The 22,578-nt window shown below is 35.2% G+C and overlaps 3 protein-coding genes across 5 annotated transcripts; 1 reads left to right on the top strand and 2 right to left on the bottom strand.

Moving 5' to 3' along the window:
- Positions 1 to 506: 506 nt before the first annotated feature.
- On the bottom strand, positions 507 to 9,868 carry LOC142537092 (uncharacterized). Of its 3 annotated transcripts, none has more exons than XM_075642657.1 (6): positions 9,623 to 9,868; positions 9,140 to 9,175; positions 1,704 to 1,905; positions 1,122 to 1,200; positions 865 to 986; positions 507 to 697 (listed from the first exon to the last, which is right to left on the bottom strand). In XM_075642657.1, exons 1-5 carry the CDS (start codon positions 9,784 to 9,786, stop codon positions 865 to 867), a joined length of 603 nt encoding a protein of 200 aa, XP_075498772.1. In that variant the 5' UTR covers positions 9,787 to 9,868; the 3' UTR covers positions 507 to 697. The 3 variants fall into 3 exon arrangements, with proteins under 3 accessions (XP_075498772.1, XP_075498771.1, XP_075498770.1); XM_075642656.1 differs by having other exon boundaries at positions 507 to 797; positions 869 to 986; XM_075642655.1 differs by having other exon boundaries at positions 869 to 986.
- A 2,809-nt stretch (positions 9,869 to 12,677) lies between these two features.
- On the top strand, positions 12,678 to 14,088 carry LOC142537091 (uncharacterized). The gene has a single exon (XM_075642654.1). The coding sequence runs from the start codon at positions 12,752 to 12,754 to the stop codon at positions 13,760 to 13,762; it is 1,011 nt and encodes a 336-aa protein (XP_075498769.1). The 5' UTR covers positions 12,678 to 12,751; the 3' UTR covers positions 13,763 to 14,088.
- Positions 14,089 to 14,604: 516 nt separating this feature from the next.
- LOC142537090 (protein NRT1/ PTR FAMILY 5.8-like) lies at positions 14,605 to 21,629 on the bottom strand. The gene is given in 5 exon segments (XM_075642652.1): positions 14,605 to 15,012; positions 15,014 to 15,439; positions 15,535 to 16,040; positions 20,904 to 21,130; positions 21,335 to 21,629. Coding segments are annotated over 5 exon segments (1,572 nt in total). The 5' UTR covers positions 21,369 to 21,629; the 3' UTR covers positions 14,605 to 14,633.
- Positions 21,630 to 22,578: the final 949 nt, after the last annotated feature.

Genomic DNA, 22,578 nt, shown 5'->3' with positions numbered 1-22,578 from the left:
AATATTATTATTAATATCGATATTAATATTAATATTATCACTAATAATAATAGATAATAATAAGTTTTGGTTGGAGAAAATTTTCGAATCCGACATCATCTTGCTATATTAATATTTTTGAAACGAGGATAGAGACGGGGATGAGAAATTGATCCCCGAAGTTTCGGATTTGGGAATTCCCCGAAGCCGAAAAAAGCGGGGATCGGGGCGGGTATGGGACGTGAAGATGGAATTCGGGGACGGGGATGGCAAACCCGCCCCGTACAATTGCCATCCCTAGGTACATACAACCAACATTAAATATTATACTTTTGTCTAACATAAATATATAGTTGAATTTCATATTTTTATCAGTGATTTGGTTTATAAAAATGTGAGACATTTAAAGATGCCAGCGATACTGTATTGTACGTTCATTTCTCCATCACACAAGGGATACATAGGTTTGGAATGTAAATTTAGTTGCAAAGAGTCAGCAGTACTACATTATTTATACAGATGTGGTGTGATGAAAAGGAAGGAATTCAAATACAGAAGGCATTCAATTCATTTACAAGTGTTATTTTCTCCAGCCAACTAGCTGGACCATGTTCTCATTTACATGATATCAATACATGAACGCAGATGGGTCCAATTCTTTTGTTGAACGTGAGTTCACGATGATGAAGTTGAATCCCCCATGGCTACAAGTTTACTCCTGTAGATTACACAGAATCACGAGGGTCGAAAGTTGGGAAACCATAGGTAAATTTATCCATCCTCTTTAATCTCATTCTTGGGAATGATTATTATCACATCTACTTTAGAACAAAGTTGTTACGGATTGCAAGAACTTAACATTAGAAGATGGACCATGGCGCAAACTTACATCTTGGCTCCAAAGTACTGATCCACTGTGAGAGGCTTTGGACCGCCAAACCAATTGATCATAAAGATATTTTTTATATCTAATTGGAAGATTTGGAAATTGTGACCTTTAGGCCAGCCTGTCAGAGTCAAATGGAATATTTGAAAAACAAATCCATGAAAAAAACAATGGTTGGATGTTGGGAAACGACAAGACATCAATGAAATGGAAAAAGGTTGGGTGTGTGCAGATTTTTCCAGTGGCATTCACTTACCTTTCATCTCTGGGTGCTTCGAGAACAATGCACTTCGAGCAAATTCTGCTTCTGTAGAGTTTCCGTCAAGTGCTTTTAACTAATAATAATAATAATAATAATAAAGCATGAATCATAAACCAGATACAGATATTTCTAAAGAACTTCCCAACTACTATTATTGTTGGAATGGGTACTCGAACATTAGTGATTCAAAGCGGGTAGACCTTTTGATTAGACAATTCAGATTGTGAGTAATTTATCATTTCAAAGATTATATCCCACGGATAATGTAACTTCCCAAGCCACAGGTCCCGCAATTATGACTTAAAATAGTATACGCTATCAACTAGCTCACATGTTTCCTCGGTTTATGAAAATTATTAGATCTCGCGTGATTAACTCACCCACAATCCAACGAGGAATGTATTTACATATGAGTTTCGCCTAAGATAGAAATGAGAGTTGAAGCAATCAAGCTAACTGATATACAACACACCATAACTTTAAGGGACCTGATGTACCTAAGGAAAAGTAAGTAGGACTTGATGTGTTTAATTAAAAAGTCCCCAAGTAAACTACTGTATATGAGATGAGAACCACCTTTCCTGTAAGTGTGATTTTGGCACATGTAGGATTTTCAGGGTCGGTCGTGCCACAAGTTCCTAGGTTATATTCGCTTAGAGTAAAGGAAGATCGCTGGTCTTTTAAAGCATTGCTTGCCGTAGGATCGAGGGTTGTAAGATAGAAGTACGGGATGCCTCTGCCTTTGTTAGGTAAGCCATCGCTAAATGAAACTACATTTCTGCATAGAAACCAATTTACAGGATAACCAAAAGTAAATATTAGGATTTTGAGAGTGCTTCCTAAGTGCATAAATAAGAAGGACATTGTAAGAATTATGAATATTATTAAGAATTATGAATATTATTATTATTATTATTATTATTAACTATTATGAAGTGCAAAACGTTGAAAAAACATGATTGCAAAATATTGAAAAACATGAGTGCAAAACATTGAAAATCAAATGTGCCAAACTTTTGACTAAAATAAATAAAATATATTAAAGTATGCATCAAATTGTGGAAATTGTTTTCAAATTTTGCCTATAAATAGATGTATTGAGTTTGAGGGAAATCACACCAAAACCTATCCATTTAGAGCAGGCATGAAGTTTGAAACCATCAACCTTTCTTGAAGTGAAATTTAGGAGCAAGAATTCTGTTATATTTCTGGAAATTCGTCCCATCACTCCAGACCTCAGAATCCGATCTCCACCGTTCATAATACACTTTCAAATGTTCTAAACATCATACCCAAATTTCAGCCTCATCCAACGGTTCAATTTCTGGGAAACGTATCTGCAAGAATACTGCTCGGAATTCAAGCGAATTTAGCAATCTTACGGATTTTCGGACGTTAACTTCCAGCTTGTTTCTTCCATAATTTAGGAGCACCTTTCAGTAAGTGGGCTTATGTTTTAAAGTATTTAAGTATGTTTTCGAAAATTCGATCGACATGATATATTCCTTCGATTTGATATATGAATATTTCGTTTCGATAAATTGTTAAGCATGTTTAAATCAATTTCAAGAGCATGTTCATTTCGTTTCAAAATTATGTTGTCTTCGTTTCATGTTATATTCTAATATATGTTCTTAAACACCAATTTGGTGTATTCTAAGAATTATGTTTAAAGTCACTGTTATGACTCAAGTTAGAAATGGTAAAAAAAGAAAAATTTTCCTAAAACATGATAAGATATGACAAGTTTATGGCCCTGATGCGGTGGGTAATAATAACCGATATATAGCCTCACCCCTTAGAGGAATTACATATATGAGACTGATCAGTAACACCATGGATAATAAGATGAAATAACAGTGTAATACGAATAATATATATGTCTATATGCATATGATAAGTTATGTTTGCTCATTGTTAATATCATGTCTTGACTTTTGTTATGAATTATTATTGTGACATGAAATTCATTTAATATTTACATAAATATATATAAGTTATGTCATGTCTATCATTTTGTCTAATTATTGTCCCGACGTTTGTTGATACACGGCAAATTTCGAATTGTTAAGATCTATATACTGATATCCTTGTGTTATTATGATCGATCGACCCCCACTTGCTGAGTATTTCACAAAATACTCACCCTTACACCTCTCATTCCCAGATAAGAATGAAAAACAAGTTGAAGAAGAAGAGCAAATGCATTTCTGGGGATGGTAACAAGGTTTCAGTTGATCAAGACATACTTTGGAATTTGGCTATCTTTTATTTTTACGTTGTTCGCTTCCGCACTCGTTTGTTAAGTTGATTACGTTGTAAAGACAATGTATGTTTTATGAAAAAGACTGGTTTGGATTGTACACTGTACTACGAGGCTTGTTGAATTACAATTGAATAATCGTAAAACAACGTCGGATGTCAACTCACCCCGGTATCGGGACGTGACATTTAAGTGGTATCAGAGCCCTCCAGGTTCATAATCCGGCTGGGAAATTTACATAGGAAATTTGACAAAGTCAGTTTTTGGCAAGACCCTAGCGACTTCCTACCAATGAACTATATTCACTATTCTTAACGTGACATCTGAAAATCGCAAAATTCTATTGTTGAAGCATCCAAAATCACGTTTTGCCGTTTTTGGTAATAATCGTGAATATCATAACTCCTTGTTCTAAGCCTTTCCATTTGTTTTATTTCAGGAAATGGCTCCTCGTACTCGTGCTGAAATAACCAAACGTATGCGTGAACTCGCCCTTAACGACCACGAAATTGCGATGGCACATCTTAGAGCGCAACTTTACGAGGAACAACAAAAATATCACGATCAATTGTTAGCCAAAGACTTGGTATATGAAAACTTGAAGAAGAAAAAACAAGAACTAGAAGATATCAAAGACCATCTTCAGGCTGACATGCAAAGGTTTGCTTATTATCTTAACTCAGAAGAAAAACAGCACGAAATGACCAAGAACAAACTAGAGACTTCCCAAACAATAGCCCTTGAAATGGATGGATTACGCCAACGAATGTTAGAGGAATCCCAAGCACTACAGTCTCAGATTCAACAAATGTTGCTAATGGAAAAACAACGCCGTCAGTAAGATGAGGCAACCATTCAAGAACTGCAGAATTCGGTGCAGAATTTGACTATGCAAAATGAACAATTACAGAACCATGTTCATCATCTTGAGGATGCCATCATTATGGCATTGGAGCCGGAAATAGAACCGGTAGAAGAACAGATGGAAGACGAAATACTAGGAGATGGCGAGATTTTAGATGATTGAGTATTTAGTGTCGTGATTATTTGTAATAAGGATTTATAATCCATTTCCTTTCTTTTGTACTTCTTATCTTTGCACTTCTGAAAACTTTGATTTGTATTGCTTTTCCGGGTGATAGCTTAATGTTAAATCATAATCTTCATATTTTATTCGTGCGGTGGGGACGGGACATAGCTTAATGTTAAATCATAATGTTAAATCATAATCTTTGCCTTGTCCGGGTGATAGCTTAATGTTAAATCATAATCTTTTAACAATTCAATCCATCTTCTCTGCCTCATGTTCAATTCTTTCTGTGTGAACAAATACTTGAGACTTTGATGATCTGTGAAGATCTCGCATTTGGCGCCGTAAAGATAATGTCTCCAAATTTTTAAGGCTAAAACTACCGCAGCTAGTTCGAGGTCATGAGTAGGATAATTTTTCTCGTACGGCTTCAATTGTCTTGATGCATAAGCGATTACTCTTCCTTCTTGCATGAGTACGCATCCTAAACCCTCTTTTGATGCGTCACTGTAAATGGTAAAGCTTTTGTCCTCAGTGGGTAAAACCAGTACTAGTGTGGATGCAAGCTTTTCTTTGAGCGTTTGGAAGCTCTTTTCACACTCCTCACTCCAGTTGAATTTTGAGTTCTTTTGTGTGAGTTTTGTAAGAGGCGTAACTATTGAAGAGAAACCTTCAACAAATTTTCGATAGTAACCTGCCAATCCCAGAAAACTTTGAATTTCAGTTACTGTCTTAGGTCTTGGCCAGCCAGTGATTGCTTCCACCTTTTTAGGGTCCATAGATACTCCTTCTTTTGAAATGATATGACCTAAGAAAGTCACACTTTTTAGCCAGAATTCGCATTTCTTGAATTTCGCGTATAACTCTTTTTCTCTTAACATCTGAAGAGTCAGGTGAAGATGTTCTTTGTGATCCACTTCACTTGGGGAATATACGAGAATGTCATCGATAAATACCACCACAAATTTGTCGAGAAATGGCTTGAATACTCTGTTCATGAGATCCATAAAAGCTGCTGGAGCATTTGTCAATCCAAATGGCATTACCGTAAACTCATAATGGCAATATCTTATTCTGAAAGCTGTCTTTGGAACGTCTTCTGGTTTGACCTTCAGTTGATGATATCCTATCCTCAAATCAAGCTTGGAAAATACTGTGGCTCCTTTGAGTTGATCGAAAAGATCATCTATCCTTGGAAGAGAATATCTGTTTTTGATTGTGATCTTGTTGAGTTCTCTATAATCGATACACAATCTCATACTTCCATCTTTTTTCTTTACAAATAAGAATGGAGCTCCCCAAGAAGAGACACTTGGTCTGATTTGTTTCTTGTCTAACAACTCTTGGAGTTGTTCTTTTAGCTCATTGAGTTCTGTTGGAGCCATTCGAGAGGGTGCCTTTGATATTGGTGTAGCACCTGGTACCAAGTTAATCTCGAATTCTATCTCACGGTCCGGGACCATTCCAGGTAACTCTTCTGGAAAGACATCCGAAAATTCTTGTACCACTGGAATATCTTCTATCTTGAGCTCGACTCCTTCTTTTACTTCATTTACCATTGCTAGGTAGACTATTTCTCCAGACTTCATGGCTTTCCAGGTTTGAGATGCAGAAATGAGGGATTTACGTTTCTTAGCCTTGCCATGGTATGTGATTTCTTTTTGGCTTGGAGTTCGGAGTTTGATAATCTTACGCCGACAATCTACTATTGCATGACTCTTGGATAACCAATCCATTCCCAGAATAACGTCGAACTCCACCATGTTGACTTGAATCAATTCAGCGTTGAATGTGTGTTTATTGATATATACTATGCAGTTCCGATGTATCTTATGTGTTTCAATTGTTTTACTGGTGGGAGTAGCAATTCTAAAAGGTTCAACAAGTATCTCTGGTATAAGCCCTAACTTCTTAGTGAATCTCTTAGAAATAAATGAATGAGTGGCACCACAGTCAAACAACACATAAGCTGAAATTTTATTGATTATTGTGTTATGGCAAACATACGAGCATTGGTCTTGTTCTCCTTTGGCTTGTTGGGGGTAGCATTAGTGTTTGACCATGTCATTTTCTTTAATGGTTCAGGACAATTAGCAATTCGGTGTCCCATCTTCCCACAATTGAAGCAAGCACCAGTGTTCCTTCGACATTCTGGACACGGTTTTATGCTTGAGAATGTCGTAGTTGAATTGGAAGGCAAAGCTATCACAATTGATGCATACTTTAATATATTTTATTTATTTTAGTCAAAAGTTTGGCACATTTGATTTTCAATGTTTTGCACTCATGTTTTGTCAATGTTTTGCAATCATGTTTTTCAATGTTTTGCACTTCATAATAGTTAATAATAATAATAATAATAATAGCCATAATAATAGCCATAATAATAGTAATAATATTCATAATTTTTACACATAACCTCTAGTACATTGTGAGGGGCAAATTCTTCTTAAGGAGAAAGTGTTCAACACTTGCCTCTACAAGCCATATTCATTTGTTTTCTTCTTGCTTTCCTCTCATATTTGAATACCCCAATCAACAATCTTAAGAAGAACTTGGATTTTTGATCATTGCAAGAAGAATATCAATGGCATCATCATCTACAACACCACATGCAACCATTGCACAAGGAGAGAAACCGGAGAAATTTTCTGGTGCGGACTTCAAAAGATGGCAACAAAAGATGCTTTTCTATCTCACAACCTTGAGTTTGTCAGGGTTCTTGAAGGAGGATCCTCCCACCGTTGCTGAAAACGAGACAGATACCAACATGAGGGCCGCTTTGGATGCATGGAACCAAAGTGACTTCTTGTGTAAGAACTACATCCTAAATGGACTTGACAAAGCATTGTACAATGTGTATTGTCAAGTAAAGACCGCCAAGGAACTTTGGGATATGCTTGATAAGAAATACAGGGCGGAGGATGCAGGTTTGAAGAAGTTCATTGTTGGGAGATTTTTGGACTTCAAGATGGTGGACTCAAAATCTGTGATGAGTCAAGTGCAAGAACTACAATTTCTCTTGCACGAAATTCATGCGGAAGGAATGAGTCTAAGCGAGTCCTTCCAAGATGCTGCCATGATCGAGAAACTCCCTCCATTGTGGAAAGATTTCAAAAATTACTTGAAGCACAAAAGAAAGGAGATGGGATTGGAGGATCTCAGTGTGAGATTGAGGATAGAAGAGGACAACAAGAGCACCGAGACCAAGGCAAGTAAAATGGCAGCGAGGGTGAATATTGTTGAATCGAGTTTTCAAGAGAAGAAGAGAAAGTTTGAAAAGCAACCACAACAAGGCCAACAACCACCAAACAAGAAGAAATTCAAAGGCACTTGTTATAACTGCGGAAAACCAAATCACATGGCCAAGGATTGTAGGAAGCCAAAGAAGGGAAATCCTCAAGCCAATGTGGTTCAAGAAAGGTCGGTATCATTTGATTTTTCTCAACTTGATTTGACTGCAGTTATTTTGGAAGCCAACTTGGTTGAAAACTCCAATGAGTGGTGGGTTGATACTGGAGCAACTCGACACATATGCTCCAACAAAGGGATGTTCTCCACATACACTCCATCGACCGGGAGAAAACTTTACATGGGGAACTCCGCAACATCTGAGGTGGTGGGCACCGGAAATGTGGTACTGAAGATGACATCGGGTTTGGAAGTAACCCTTGTTGATGCACTTCATGTACCGGACATAAGAAAGAACCTCGTGTAAGGGACGAAAATCGAAAAAAAAAATAAATAAATAAATATTCGCGTGTACAGTAGCCGGCGCGCACCCGCGTGCGGGTCTGCGCGTGGGTGCGCGCACCTGCCTCCTACCAGTGGCAGGCGCGCACCCGCGCGCACGCCACTGGCGCGGGTGCGCGCGCCTGCCGAGAGCCGAGCGCGCTCGGCAGCGCGCGCGCGCGTGCAGGCGCGAGCGGGTGCCTGCAGGTCTTCGTGTCCCTTCGAATTTTTCATGCATTTTTTCATTTCCTTGGCATTGTTTGATGATTGTGATCAGTTACAATGGCCAAGGGAAACCCCTATGATTGAAAGATCATGTCTTTTAACATGAAAACATTAAATGCTTGATATTTTGAAAATCAAAAGAGAACACACATATCATAACATCATTTATGCATATTGTCTTCTTCCTTCTTCAACAAGAGAGAGTTTCTTCATTTCCTTGTGATAGAACTTGAATATTTGAGTGCTCATTATTCAAGTGTTGTAGTTGTATCTTGGGAGAAGATTGCCATAACCTCTAGCACATTGTGAGGGGCAAATTCTTCTTAAGTAGAAAGTGTTCAACACTTGCCTCTACAAGCCATATTCATTTGTTTTCTTCTTGCTTTCCTCTCATATTTGAATACCCCAATCAACAGACTCAGGCTAGCGTCATGTATTTGACTGTCCTATTGAACCACCTAATAATGTCTAGTAAACTTCTCGCTCCAGTTGTTTATATCTGGAAAAATGTTCTACAATCAACTTGGGAATAGTCAATGATGAAGTTTTGCAAATGGTTTCGATATATTCTAATTATCATAAAGGGAACTTATATGACTTTGAAATGAAATATGTAGTATTTGCTCTATTGCAGCTACATTCCATTAATAAGTTGCAAACATTCAACAAAATGCAAACGCATCCTGCATTTGAAATCTGAATTCCATTTTTATATAAAATAGAAACAAGACTGATCATGGTGAAGGTCGAGTTAGAACATACCCGAAAGGCGCCCCTTCCATTTCACTGGATATTGTGCTGCGAAATTAAGATGATCATATCAGCTTGTTGAGGGAAAGTTGATTGTGTATAAATTGAAAAGTCTCCCACACGGTGCGTTAACTAGGAGGATTCCCAACACGGGAAGGTTGAGGGAAAACCAACCATCTGAACAATCACCGAATAGATGGATCTGATCCTTGAAAATCACACAGCCCAAAACCCACTAACTGTAGAATCTCAGTTCAGCATAACATTGCAATCAAAATTAATGATACGCACTTAGTCATAAATCACTCCACGACCAAATCTTGAAAGGAACGGAACTATTACTATAACAGTCAAATACAACAAGAACAGGCAAAAAAAATTTTGATCTGGAATTCAAAATCAAACAAAATTAGGCAATCCTAAGAGCCAAGAACAGAATATTCTCCGCTGTCTCAACACAAAATTTAAAGATATAGATTGAATAGAGAAGAATACTTGAGAACGCCCCAGGAACTCTGAGATACCAACCACCTAGCAAAAGCTGCTGCATCATCTGGTCGAGGTCTGGCCAAAGGTCGCCCACCTATGGACTCTTGAAGCACCCCCAAAATAGAAATAAACGCAAAAACGAAGCTACGAAAGAACCCAAAACTTTTCATGTCTCTTTTCTTTGCTCATGTCCTGAACCAGAAGAAAATGATAATAATGTAGTCTGTGAAGTTGTCCCGTCCCCACCGCACGAATAAAATATGAAGTTTCTGAATTTAATAATAATTATAGAATAATCAATTCTCGCTATTCTGCGAGTGCGTCTTATCTCGACTGTCAACACATTAAGTGCAAAAGATTAGAAGGGAAAATTGTAATTTCAATTTCATAAGCTGTTCTGTTTTAGTTAAAATTTGCATTAATTCTCTCATGCATATTATAGATGACCAGAATAAATTCATATTAAAATTCATTCGATAAAAACTAGAAAAATGGCCCAAATACTTCAAAATGAATCGTTTTATTTTAGTTCGTGTATATTTTAACTGTGTAAATAAACTGTCTTGTGACATGAGTCACATGATTGATCATCGGAGTCAAACGAGCAATATCGGATGAAATTTAACGATTTCTGATAAAAAAAACCAAAAATAAAATAAAATTCAAGTTATTATATGAAACTAAACTTTGTCAAATTATAATATTAAAATTAAAATATGTCAATTTACATAACTAAAAATGCAAATACTTAATTCTTGAAAATCAGATAATTTAAATCCCCCAAAAATCATGGTGAAGCTAAATTATAAATCGATAATATTTTTACACAAAATTCGTTTTCGTTTCTAAAAGAAGGTGAGATTTATGTATCCGTCTAAAAAAACACAAATGACCTTGTTTTGTCAGGCAGAGTCGAAAAAGTTTTTCATGTGGAAATGAAATATATCTTGTTTTTATTTTGAAAAATTAAAATTATATATAATAAAATTTATCAACATTTTGATCACATTTTCATGTTTGAATAATAGAATGTAATATGTAATAATGATTTTTTTTTTTGGTAAAAATTTCTTAAAAATCGAGTATAAAATAATTTGGTACATCAACTATTGGTTAAATGATAAATTAATACACTAAATTTTATCAATCGTCTAATTTGTACGTATTGACTTAACTAAAATGTTTAATTTTTTTTATTTATATCAAATGTGATTTATTTAAAATTAGGCATTTTGTAAATATAAAAAAAATTAAAAAGGAAAAAATTATTATTTTAGTTTATTAATATTATTTTCCGACCCAAGAACTACTTGGAATTGCCCATTGTTCTTTATCCAAACTAGTATTTTACCCGTGTACGATCATAAAATATTATTTTATATAATTAATGATTAAAATTAGTAACTATTCGTATTTGAATTTAAAAAAAAAATTTGACAGCAAAACTTGTAATTTTATTGAGAAAGATCAAGAGTTATAAGATTTACCAGCTACAGAGGGAACTCGTCATGATATATAACTATAAATTGTCAAAAACTATCTTTGTTTCAACAAAATATTTGAATGGATTGTTAATATACACGCTCTTTCTATATCATTCTCACATCACCTTTTTTTTTTTCATTTTTTATTATCTTATCTATCTCTACCACTCCCTTAATTTTCCAAATTTATCTCTATATAAATTTTCATTTTTTCGTTTCAAAATTTCATTTTTTGGTTGATTTCTCATTAATAAATTTTATTTTAATATCATATGAAATTTTGAATTCTAAAATTGATTTTGTTATTTTAATTTATGATTTATACAAATAAATATAATATTCAAAATAATAAAAAATTATCCAAAAAATAACATCACTTAATTTTTTATAGTTGAATAGTCTCGTAACAAATATGATAAAAAAATAAAATAAAAATGAAGATTTTTAGTTATAATTCATAAAGAACATTTAAGATATAATTGATAAAATAAAATGTTTCTTCTGATTTTTAAAAATTAAATTTATTTCTTTATTTCATTACTTCTAATATTGAAGATATAATTCAAACCAGAATGCTACATATTATTAATATATGTTTTTATTATGGACAAAATACATATAAACTCACACACACACACACACACATATATAAGTAAAAATACATATAAACTCACATACATACATACATATATATATATATATATATATATATATATCAGTAAATTGAGGATTAAAGATTTAATTTTTAAATAAATTTTATTTATTAATATAAATTTTTATAAGATATTTCAAACTGAATATGTTATATATGTTAATTAATTATTAGTTTAGAAAAATTAATAAATAATATTATGGTATAATTAAGTACAAAATCTATAAAATTTTATACTAAATCTATAAAAATATTGTAAAAAATACATGATCAATATAAATCTGTTTGTAAATTAGTGAGATTCTGTAAAAGTTAATAAAAATTTATCAAATTCACGAAAGTCTAAAATTTTAATAAGTATTAAAAGATATCAAAACTCTGAATTGAGTACATTACACTAAAATTATTGGTATAATGTAATGAATATATTTATATTTTAAATCTTATTATAAAATTTATTATATCATTTGATATAATGTTTAAATAAAGATAATTAAATTGACTTTTTTTTATTTTTGTTGAATGAAACTATTATTAATAAAAAAAATTATATATTATTTTGTATATCAAAATTTGAAAAAATAAATAAATATTTTTCAACGCTATCAATTTTTTGTCATTTTATTAGATTAATAACTTTTATTAAAAAATTAATTATTTTTTTAAAAATTAAAAACTTAACATTATATAAAAAAATTATATTTTTCCTAAAAAATATATATTTTATTAAATATGGTGTAGAGTAGGGAGATCTAAATATATAAAATAATATAAAACTCAAAATTATAATCGAAATTAAATTAAATGATACAATATTTTAAATAATTAAATATAATTTATATTTAAAAAAAATCAAATTTAAATTTGAAAATAAATTTATTTATATTTATTTACGTATTTATTATATATCTATATATACATTTTTATCTGTGCGCCAGCCATATGTATTAGCACAAACCGGCAGAGGTTCAATCGTCAGAACGTTGGTGCGACTAGTCAATGATGGGGTTGTTCACCTATGCAGTGACCGGCGGCGCTTTCATACTTATCGGCGCGTGGGAGTCAATCATATCTGCCTCTGAAGTTCTCGTTGAGAGTTCTTCATCAGCGTCCTCATCCCAATCGTCGCCCTCTCCGCTGCAAGGTACCACTACGAAGACGACGACGTTTTCATCGACGATTACTTTCTTTTCGATCTCCGTTCTTTCTATCCTCGTTATAGTTAACTCTTTGATATCGTTGTTCGACGCTATTAAGTTTAGAGATAACACGGGTTTCGCCTTACAGTTCGAGGTAATCACAATTTCCTTGCTCTTCCTCCTCTACTCGGGTTTAGGCATTTTGACTAACGTTGGAGATTCGTTTAGATTTCCCTTAGTTGTACTCAATTTAATCTGTGCATTTGCTTTTGGAGAAGAATTCTTTCTTTTTTATAGCCGAAGTAAGGACCCGAGTGGGATTGAAAACCGGTACTACGATCTTTTTCTGGTGCCCATTGCGATATGCGTGTTTTCCACTATCATTGAATTGAAGAACCCTGATTCAAATTACCCACGATTAGGCCGTGGAATTGGGTTGGTTTTACAAGGAATGTGGGTTTTGCAAATGGGTTTTTCCTTTCACACGAATTTGATAGCTAACGGATGCGCATTGCACGCAAATAGTCGGGGAAATTATACTATCAAATGCAAAGGGCACCCCGAGTATCATCGTGGCCGTGCAATTGCGACGTTACAGTTTAACTGTCATCTGGCCTTTCTTGTGACTCTGCTTGTTGCTGTGTACTCCTTTATTTGTAAGAAGAATGGGGTTAGCCGTGAGTTTATGCAGTATAAGCCACTTGGAGATGGAGGGGAAATGCATATGGACGGTCGGTCTCAGTTCACTTTGGACTCGGATGATGAAGACAGCAACGGAGAGATTATTAAAGAGGCAAAGAACGTTGAAATGCAGAAGGCCATTGGGGCCAATTCAGAGTCAGCGGTTAACGATCATCAACTACATTCTTGAGGTGATTCAATGTCAAAATTGGTATTGAGATTTATACTTCCATGTGTCTTTGCATTTGTTTTAAAATACTCGAGGATTAAAAGAAGAATTGAGAGGAATACTCGAGGAACATTAAACATATTATCAATTTATTTCCCATTGTTTTAGTAAGTTGGGTCTTTCCTTGCTCTTACTGGTGTTTAAATTGTGATTTTGCTCTCTATAAATACATTTATGTAGCAATTCTCTATCTTTGAGGCAGTTTCGTTTGGTTTGTTTTGGCACATTGAACAGTTTTCTCACCATAGGAGTTTTTATTATGGAAATGTGCGTTGGCTACTTGAGTTTCTTGGACTTGCATATAGTATAGTTAAAGCAAAGATAGTGTGCAGACCTTTAATTCTGGATTGTGCGACAATATACATGTCAGATGATATTCAGTATAATTGTCATGGTTAATCTTGAAATATATATACATATATATAAATAAAATTCAACGAAAATTGACATGTTAGTGTGTGTAAAGTGCATTTGGTTTAGATAAGGAATATTTAAAAAGCCGAAAAAAAGGATTTTTGATTTCTGCCTTGGTACCCTTCCAAGTCAAGTTTTTCTTAAAAGTTGATTATTTTTGTATCCAAACTGATACACCTCTCTAAAAAAACGATCCAAATACACGTTGATGTATGTGTGTGTAGACGTCTGCGACTAAGGTTTCTTTGATTGAAATGTTTCTAACGTATCCCTTGTTTTAGTAATCCTTTTTGTTCTAAAGACAAGGTTGATGTGTTTTCCGGTGCCATGCTTGTGCTTATAAGTTATAATAATATGAGGATCCTTCTGTTCGAAGGCACCCATAACTCAAAAGATTCACTAGTCAATTTCATGTTCATTATCTGAAAAATTTACAAAATATAACAAAACTTAGTAAACTTATAGCACTCGACAGTGCCAAGAACCAGTAGTAATAATCCAACCGAGCTTCGTCCATATCATCAGAAAACCAGCTATTTTTCCCATCACCAGAAGTTGTCAAATGCTCAATTACAGATATAATAAGCGCGCTCAAGAAACTTCCCACCCCAAAAACACTTGTATTCAGAGCCATACCCACAGTTCTCATTCTTGCAGGAACTTCACAATAGAAAAACTCTTGCATCCCAACGACAGTGAATATGTCAGATATCCCCAACAATATATACTGAGGAAGCAGCCAAAAGATGGTAAATTGCACCTCTTTAGACTCTATTTCCCTGTTTTTACTGGCCTTCGAGTCTCCTCTTCTCAGTTGTAGCAGCAACTACCATTGCCACAACCGACAATAACATCCCGATTCCCATTCTCTGGAATATGGTGACGCCCTTTTCGTTTCCTGTCAAAGTACGTACTAGAGGGATGAAGCACGTGTCATATAAGGGCATCAGAAGTATTATAGCCACGGTTATTGCACTCTGCAGGGCAGCTGGCGGAATCTTGAATTCGGTTCCAATATTTCTCTTCATTGACATGCCCTGTTTAGTGAAAAACGTGGCCGGTTGTTGGAAAATTACCGCAAACATTAGAAGCATTAACCAAACTGGCAGCAGTCGCAGAACTATCTTCACAACTTCAAGTAATTTCATGTTTCCATCTGGTTTTTCCATAAAGCCCTGGATTTCTTGATCAGAGTCTCCATTACAGAGTTCTTTATCTTGAAGTCTAAGAACAAAAAATCTATTCGTTAATACTTTATCATCGGCGAATCCCAGAAAAAGAAGCAAGAAAAGTTTTAAAATAACTCAGAAAATGCTTACTCTAACTCAACCAAAGTGTACTCTTTACTAGGCAAACACCTCCCATAACGGATCATCTTTGAGAAAAGAGCTTTAGCTCCGACGACAATGTCTTCGAACTTCCCATCCATGATCCTACTGTGCTTATGCATATAAAACCGGTTGCCGCAAAGAAACAAGAGAATGGAAATCATCATAGCAAGAGTAGGAATAGAGAATCCAAGTCCCCAACCAAACGTGTCTTGGATGCAAGACATAACCGCGATGCCTGCTAGGCTGCCACAGCAAACTCCAAAATACCACCATTGAAAAAACAAACTCTTCTTGTCTGAAGTCTGATCATTGTTATTAGAACAAGGTAACTCATCTTCATTTTGTTCTGCTCCGAAAGCTTGCAGGGAAGGGTTATAACCTCCTTGTCCAAGTGAAATCATATAAAGAGACAAGGATAGGGATGAAACTGAGCCGGGTTTGTTTGAATGAATCCAAGGCCATGTTAATGTTCTTGATGTTAATGCTACAAGTCCCTAATAACATTTAGCACTTAATTATCGTGTTGGTTACATGCATCATATCATAAGTTATATAATGCTTAAATAATCATGGTTTTTCTCGGTTTGGACATCTTTCTACAATTCAAAATCATAGATCCCAAGCGCTAACGAGTCGAATCGAGTTGAATATTAATTATATTTTCATATTCAAGCTTGAATCAAGTTGCAGTCTTGACACTCAAAGCTCGAAAACCAAACTGTTTTGTGTTCTAATTGTGCTTGATTCATAATTCGAATTCGATTCATTTGAGCCAAATTTAATATTGAGATTTACTAAACAAAGCTTGAATTATGGCTTGAGCACGTGAGTTCATCTAATTCATTAGATATACTAAAATTTTCAAGCGACTTAAGAATTAATAAACAAGATAATATGGAAATCAAATCTAGCCATAATTTATTTAAGGGGGTGTTAACTGTTGGGAAATTGCACCGAAGCGATAACGACCGTGATGATAAAAAATTATACGGAATAAAATAATCAGCAAGAACACAAAGATTTACGTGGTTCACCCAAGATAGGCTACGTCCACGGAGCTACTGTAAATCTTTATTATAGGGAGAAAATATTACAATTGAATACACCACTCAATCTCTCACAATCTCAACCCCGACTATAACCGAGAAAATATTTTCTCTAACTCACACAAGAATAAAACTCAAATTTTTTCTTCTCACTTGAGTTGCTCTCTGGAACTTGGGATGCTTAGAAAGCCAGGATTGGATGTCTAGAAAATGAGCATATGAGCTTTATATATAACAAACTCTTCAAATGTGAAAGCCAGATGTAGATTCAAACTTTGCTAGCCACCGTTTGGACGGTAGTGCGGATGTTCACATTGGACGACAATGTGAATATAGGTGCAATTTTCTTGCTACAATTTTGGTCAAAAAACACATGTCCAAATCTTAACAATTCTCACACTTGAAGACTTGATTTTAATCATGTCTTCGCACCATCAATGCAGTAGCTCATATATCCCTTTTATACTTGTAGTCCAATTGAAGTTGAACACAACTTCAGTTTGTCAATGGTCATAACCTTTGTAAGCATATCAGCTGGATTCTTACTTCCGGATGTTTTCTCAAGCATCAAGACTCCATCTTCAAGTACTGATATGATGAAATGGTACCTAACTTGTATATGCTTTGTCCTAGCATGATAAACATGATTTTTTGCTAAATGGATAGCACTCTGACTGTCACAGTGAATGTGCTACCTTCAAGCTTCTGACCCAATTCTTCCAAAAAAATCTCAACCATATCATCTCTTTGCTAGCTTCTGTAACTGCTACATACTCACCTTCAGTAGTTGAAAGCGCAACTATCTTTTGCAACTTAGATACCCAACTTACTGTCGTACCACCTAATGTGAACTCATATCCAATGGTACTTTTTCTGCCATCTAGGTCACCATCCATGTCGGCATCGACAAAACCTTGTAAGCCCAAATTTGATCTTCTGAAGCATAAAGAGAAACTAGCAGTGCCTTTCAAGTACCTCAGAATCCATTTAACTACTTCCCAGTGTTGTTTTCCTGGATTGCTCATAAACCTACTCACAACCCCCACTGCATGTGCTATGTCTGATTTAGTGCACACCATTGCATACATGAGGCTTATGGCAGCAGAAGCATAAGGAACCTTGTTCATATGAGCCCGCTCTTGCTCCGTCGAAGGTGATTGTGGTTTGGTTAGTTTAAAATGACTAGCCAAAGGAGTACTCACATGTTTAGTTTCATTCATGTTAAATCTGCTAACCACCTTTTTCAAGTACTCTTCTTGAGATAATTTCAAGATTCCGTTCACCTGATCTCTTAAGATCCTCATTCTAAGGATTTGCTTTGCAGCACCCAAATCTTTCATAGCAAATTCTTCTGATAACTCTTTCTTGAGTTTATCGATCTCCTCCAGACAAGCTCCTGTTATCAACATATTATTTACATATAGCAATAGAATGATATAAGAATTATCAAACTTCTTCACATAACAAAAATGATCAGCCTGGCACCTTAGGAAACCATTATTACTCATGAATCCATCAAACTTCTTGTACCACTGTCTTGGAGCTTGTTTGAGACCGTACAAGCTCTTCTGAAGTTTGCACACCATTTTCTCTTTTCCATGTACTTCAAAACCCTGTGGCTGCTTCATATAAATTTCTTCATCTAGGTCACCATGAAGAAATGTCGTTTTTACATCTAGAGACATCTAACTCCTCCAGATGTAAATCTTTTTTTGCCACTAATTCGAGTACAGTACTAATTGTGGTTAACTTAACAACTGGAGAGAAAATCTTAGTGTAATCAATGCATTCCTTTTGTTGAAAACCTTTTACAACAAGTTAATGCATTTTTACCTTGCAGAAGTTCTATCAACTCCCACGTCTGGTTGGATGACATTGAATCCATCTCATCTTCCATGACTAACTCCTACTTGATTGAATCGCCATTTTTCATAGCCTCTTTATAGGTCTCCGGTTCACTTTTGTCTGTCAGTAAAATATAGTGAAGTGAAGGGGAGTATCTCTCAGGTGGTTTAATTGTTCTCGAAGATCTCCTGAGTTCAATGACCGAAGTTTGTGGGCCATCATCTTGTGCAGTTGATTCTTCATCTTCCTAGTTATTGCTTTTTTATTCATTCAATATATGTCAATGACACTTCATCTTTATTCTTGACTTCAGAACTTTCATCTTCAGTTCCAATGTCTGACTTAATGGTAAAGAACTTGCTCATTGAAGATTACATCTCTGCTCCGAATGATTTTTCGATTTTGTTCATCCCAGAAACGATAACCAAACTTATTATATTCATAACCAATAAAGAAACACTTATTTGATTAAGGATCAAGCTTTGTTCTGCTAGCTGAGTCAATATGAACATAGGATAAACATCCAAACACTTATTTGATTTCGGATCAAGCTTTGTTCTGCTAGCTGAGTCAATATGAACATATGATAAACATCCAAACACTTTCAAGAAAGAAATGTTTACTTCTTTGCTGTTCCATACCTCTTCGGGTATTCTGCAGTCAAGCGGTATCGAAGGTCCTTGTTGATCAGATATGCTGCAGTGTTAACATCATCAGCACAGAATGATTTTGGTAATACAGAATGTAGTCTCATGCTCCTAGCACGTTCATTCAAGGTCATGTTCATCCTTTTCAGCTACACCATTATGTTGAGGTGTATCAGGAATGGTTTTCTCCATCTTGATCTAGTTCTGTGCACAACATTTCTTGAACTCCTCATCTTCATATTCACCACCGTTATCAGACCGTAAGCACTTCACCTTCAAGTTGGTCTAATTCTCAACCATGGTTTTCCACCTTTTAAAGGTCTCATAAACATCATATTTATTTTTCAGAAAATAAACCCAAAGTTTTCGGCTCGAATCGTCGATAAATTTGACATAATATCTTGAGCCTCGAAGGGATTTCTCACGAGATGGTCCCTATACATCAATATGAACCAGATCCAACTTTGTTGCTTTCGATTCTCTACCGCCTTTTGAAAAGCTTACTTTTTTCTGTTTTCCAAAGATACAGCTTTCACATAGCTTTTGTTCAACGGTCTTTAATTCTGGTAGCTTCCCGTTTGATACAAACATCTTCATTCCCTTCTCACTCATATGCCCAAGCATATAATGTCATAGACAATTTGCTCCAGCATCCACGGCTGAAAATGTAACTCCGCAACTGGAAGTCATATAAAGTGTTCTAATTTTCTTTCCTCGAGCAACAATCATGGCTCATTAATTTACTTTTCAGGAACCATCACCAAAGATCACATTATGGCCTTCGTAATCAAGCTGTCCCATTGAGATCAAATTGCGTGTCAATTTTAGTACATGTCTGACTTTGTTGATTTTCCAGATAGATCCATTTGACATCTTCATCCGGACATCATCAATACCAACTATTTCCAAAGGCTTTCCATCAGCCAAGAAAACTTTTTCGTAATCGCCAACGATGTAATTATCGAATGCATCACGATTACCGGTGGTATAAAATGAAGCTCCTGAGTTCATAACCCCAAGATAGGCTACATCCACCGATCTACTGCAAATCTTTATTATAGGGAGAAAATATTACAAGTGTATACAATACTCAATCTCTCACAATCCCAACCCCGAGTATAACCGAGAAAATATTTTCTCTAACTCACACAAGAATAACACTCGAATTTTTTCTTCTCACTTGAGTTGCTCTATTGAACTTTAGATATTTAGAAAGCTAGGATTGAGTGTCTAGAAAATGAACAAATGAGCTCAATATATAGCAAACTCTTCAAATGTGAAAGCCAGATCTAGATTCAAACTTTTATAGCCACCATTTGGACGGTAGTGTGGACGTTCGCATTGGACGACAATTTGAACGTAGACACAATTTTCTTGCTACAATTTTGGTCAAAAAACACATGTCCAAATCTTAACATATAAAGCTTCTAAAAAATATTCAGTGATCAATTAAAAAAATTAATTATGCGTTTTGTGTGAGCTTATGCTTAATTTAATCAAAATCTCAAAATGTGATCTTGGTTTGATTAAGATATTTTGGTAAATAAACGAAAATCTCTTTATACACTCAATAATTTTGAAGATGATATGTGTTATCCAAATAAAGCCAAAAACACTCTTAGTCTTTTTCACTCTTATTTTCAAAAACTTAGCAATTTTGATTTTTCTCAAATCCTCCTTATCCATAAATTTAATCCCAACACTTTCGGAAATATATTTCACCTATGCAATTTCTTTCATCCCTATATTTGAGAGTCTAAAAGCACATTTATTTTGTGTCATCTCTCTCTCATATATTATAGCTCAAATATACGCTAACCGCGGCATAGAGAACCGAAGAAGCTAAAATGGTGGCGTATCTGTCCCAGTAGGAATCGGCCAGTGTCGCCACCAAGAGCGGCAGCATCCACGTAAATCCGACCCAACTATTCACATATTTTGCGGCCGACGAATTGCTCATCTCCATAACATCCGTCAGATAGGACACCAAATTTGAAGCCACCCCCTTGAAGGCAAATCTCTCTATTCCAGCTATCACTGTTTCAACTTTCAAAACCAAACTCAACAAACCCACGAAATTAAAGGGTAAGAAGAACATTCAATTTCACACATTCTTGAAACTGAAAAAAAAAATATTTATATATAATTGAAGCTCGTCTGTTGATAAGAGACGGAATCACAGCAAAATGAATAAACCGACAACAAATAATGATAATAAAAAAACATAATCAATGCGACAGAGTTACTTACCTATGAGGAGTATGCATGGTTTGCTGAGTGCCATTGGCGATGACTTTGATTTGTTGGCCGAAACATTATTTATTTATGATGAAGCATAGTGCCAATAGGCAGAGATGGAGGGAATTATTGGAAAACAAAACACGAAAAGAATTGTTCGATTAATGGTACGTACACTAGACAAACCACTGATTACTATATATCACTTGTCTAAATATTATTTGAGTTTTTTTTTAAAAATGGAATGCACCGCAAACGGTGGCGACAAATGTTCAAATGCATGAGTGCCATCTACGTATGTTAAGAATTTACAATATCTTAAAATCTAACAATATTGTATAAATAATATTATGCGCACTCCGACGGCTTAGCTGGTCTTTAAATTTCTGAATCCACCAATCGTGTATAAAAATAGAAGATATATACAACCGAATATGCTGGATTATTGCATGAAAGTTTGTGTTTATTTTGCTTATGCGCGTCACTTTTCACAGTATATTTGTTGTGGTTCCGTGACTTGGAAATCACTTGGCCAATATATTTTATCAATGATTAATTGGGTTATACTTTTCGACTGTTGAATTCGAAAAAGTAAAAATCATAAAATGAGGGAGATATTTGAAAGATTTGTTCGTAGTATTTAAGACTACCAAATATGAAATGTTAACAACATTTTAGGCACAGAGAATGAAATATGTTTCTAAAATACCTTATAATTATTTAAAGATTAACGAATAATCTTTTTTTTAGAGAATTAACATATGATCGACACCCATAACCCAAATCTGGCCCAATGATACCCCGGAAACAGCCCTTGGACTCGGGCGGGGGAGGGAACAAAGACCTGGAACCCAGAGCTGGTCCCGAGAAGTCAAGAGGAGTCCGGGTGGAAGCCGACCCGAGCAAAGAAAGAGTACCTCATTTTAAACCATACCTGATATGCATCAATTGGAGAAACCTATCGAACCACTTTAGACTTGTACAAGCACTGGCACATGGCCTCAATCGGACAATAAAGGAAGATTAAATATTAAATAGATTGATCATGGACGTTGTCCATCGATAAACAAGGAGCTTGTTCGTCTCCACGTTCTTAGATCGTGCTGAAGCCATTCGTGGGCCACATCCTCACATCGTGGCCATTATTCGAGCATCTCGGAGCGGTCACCGACTCTGCTAACCTATAATACTTATCAGAGATAAAATTAGGGAGTTGGCCATTTTATTCTCACTAGCGCTCTCTACATATTTACTTA

Source organism: Primulina tabacum, chromosome 2, assembly GCF_025594145.1.
Source record: "Primulina tabacum isolate GXHZ01 chromosome 2, ASM2559414v2, whole genome shotgun sequence".
In the NCBI taxonomy this organism is placed as follows: domain Eukaryota; kingdom Viridiplantae; phylum Streptophyta; class Magnoliopsida; order Lamiales; family Gesneriaceae; genus Primulina; species Primulina tabacum.
This window is presented reverse-complemented; position numbering and strand designations above follow the sequence as displayed.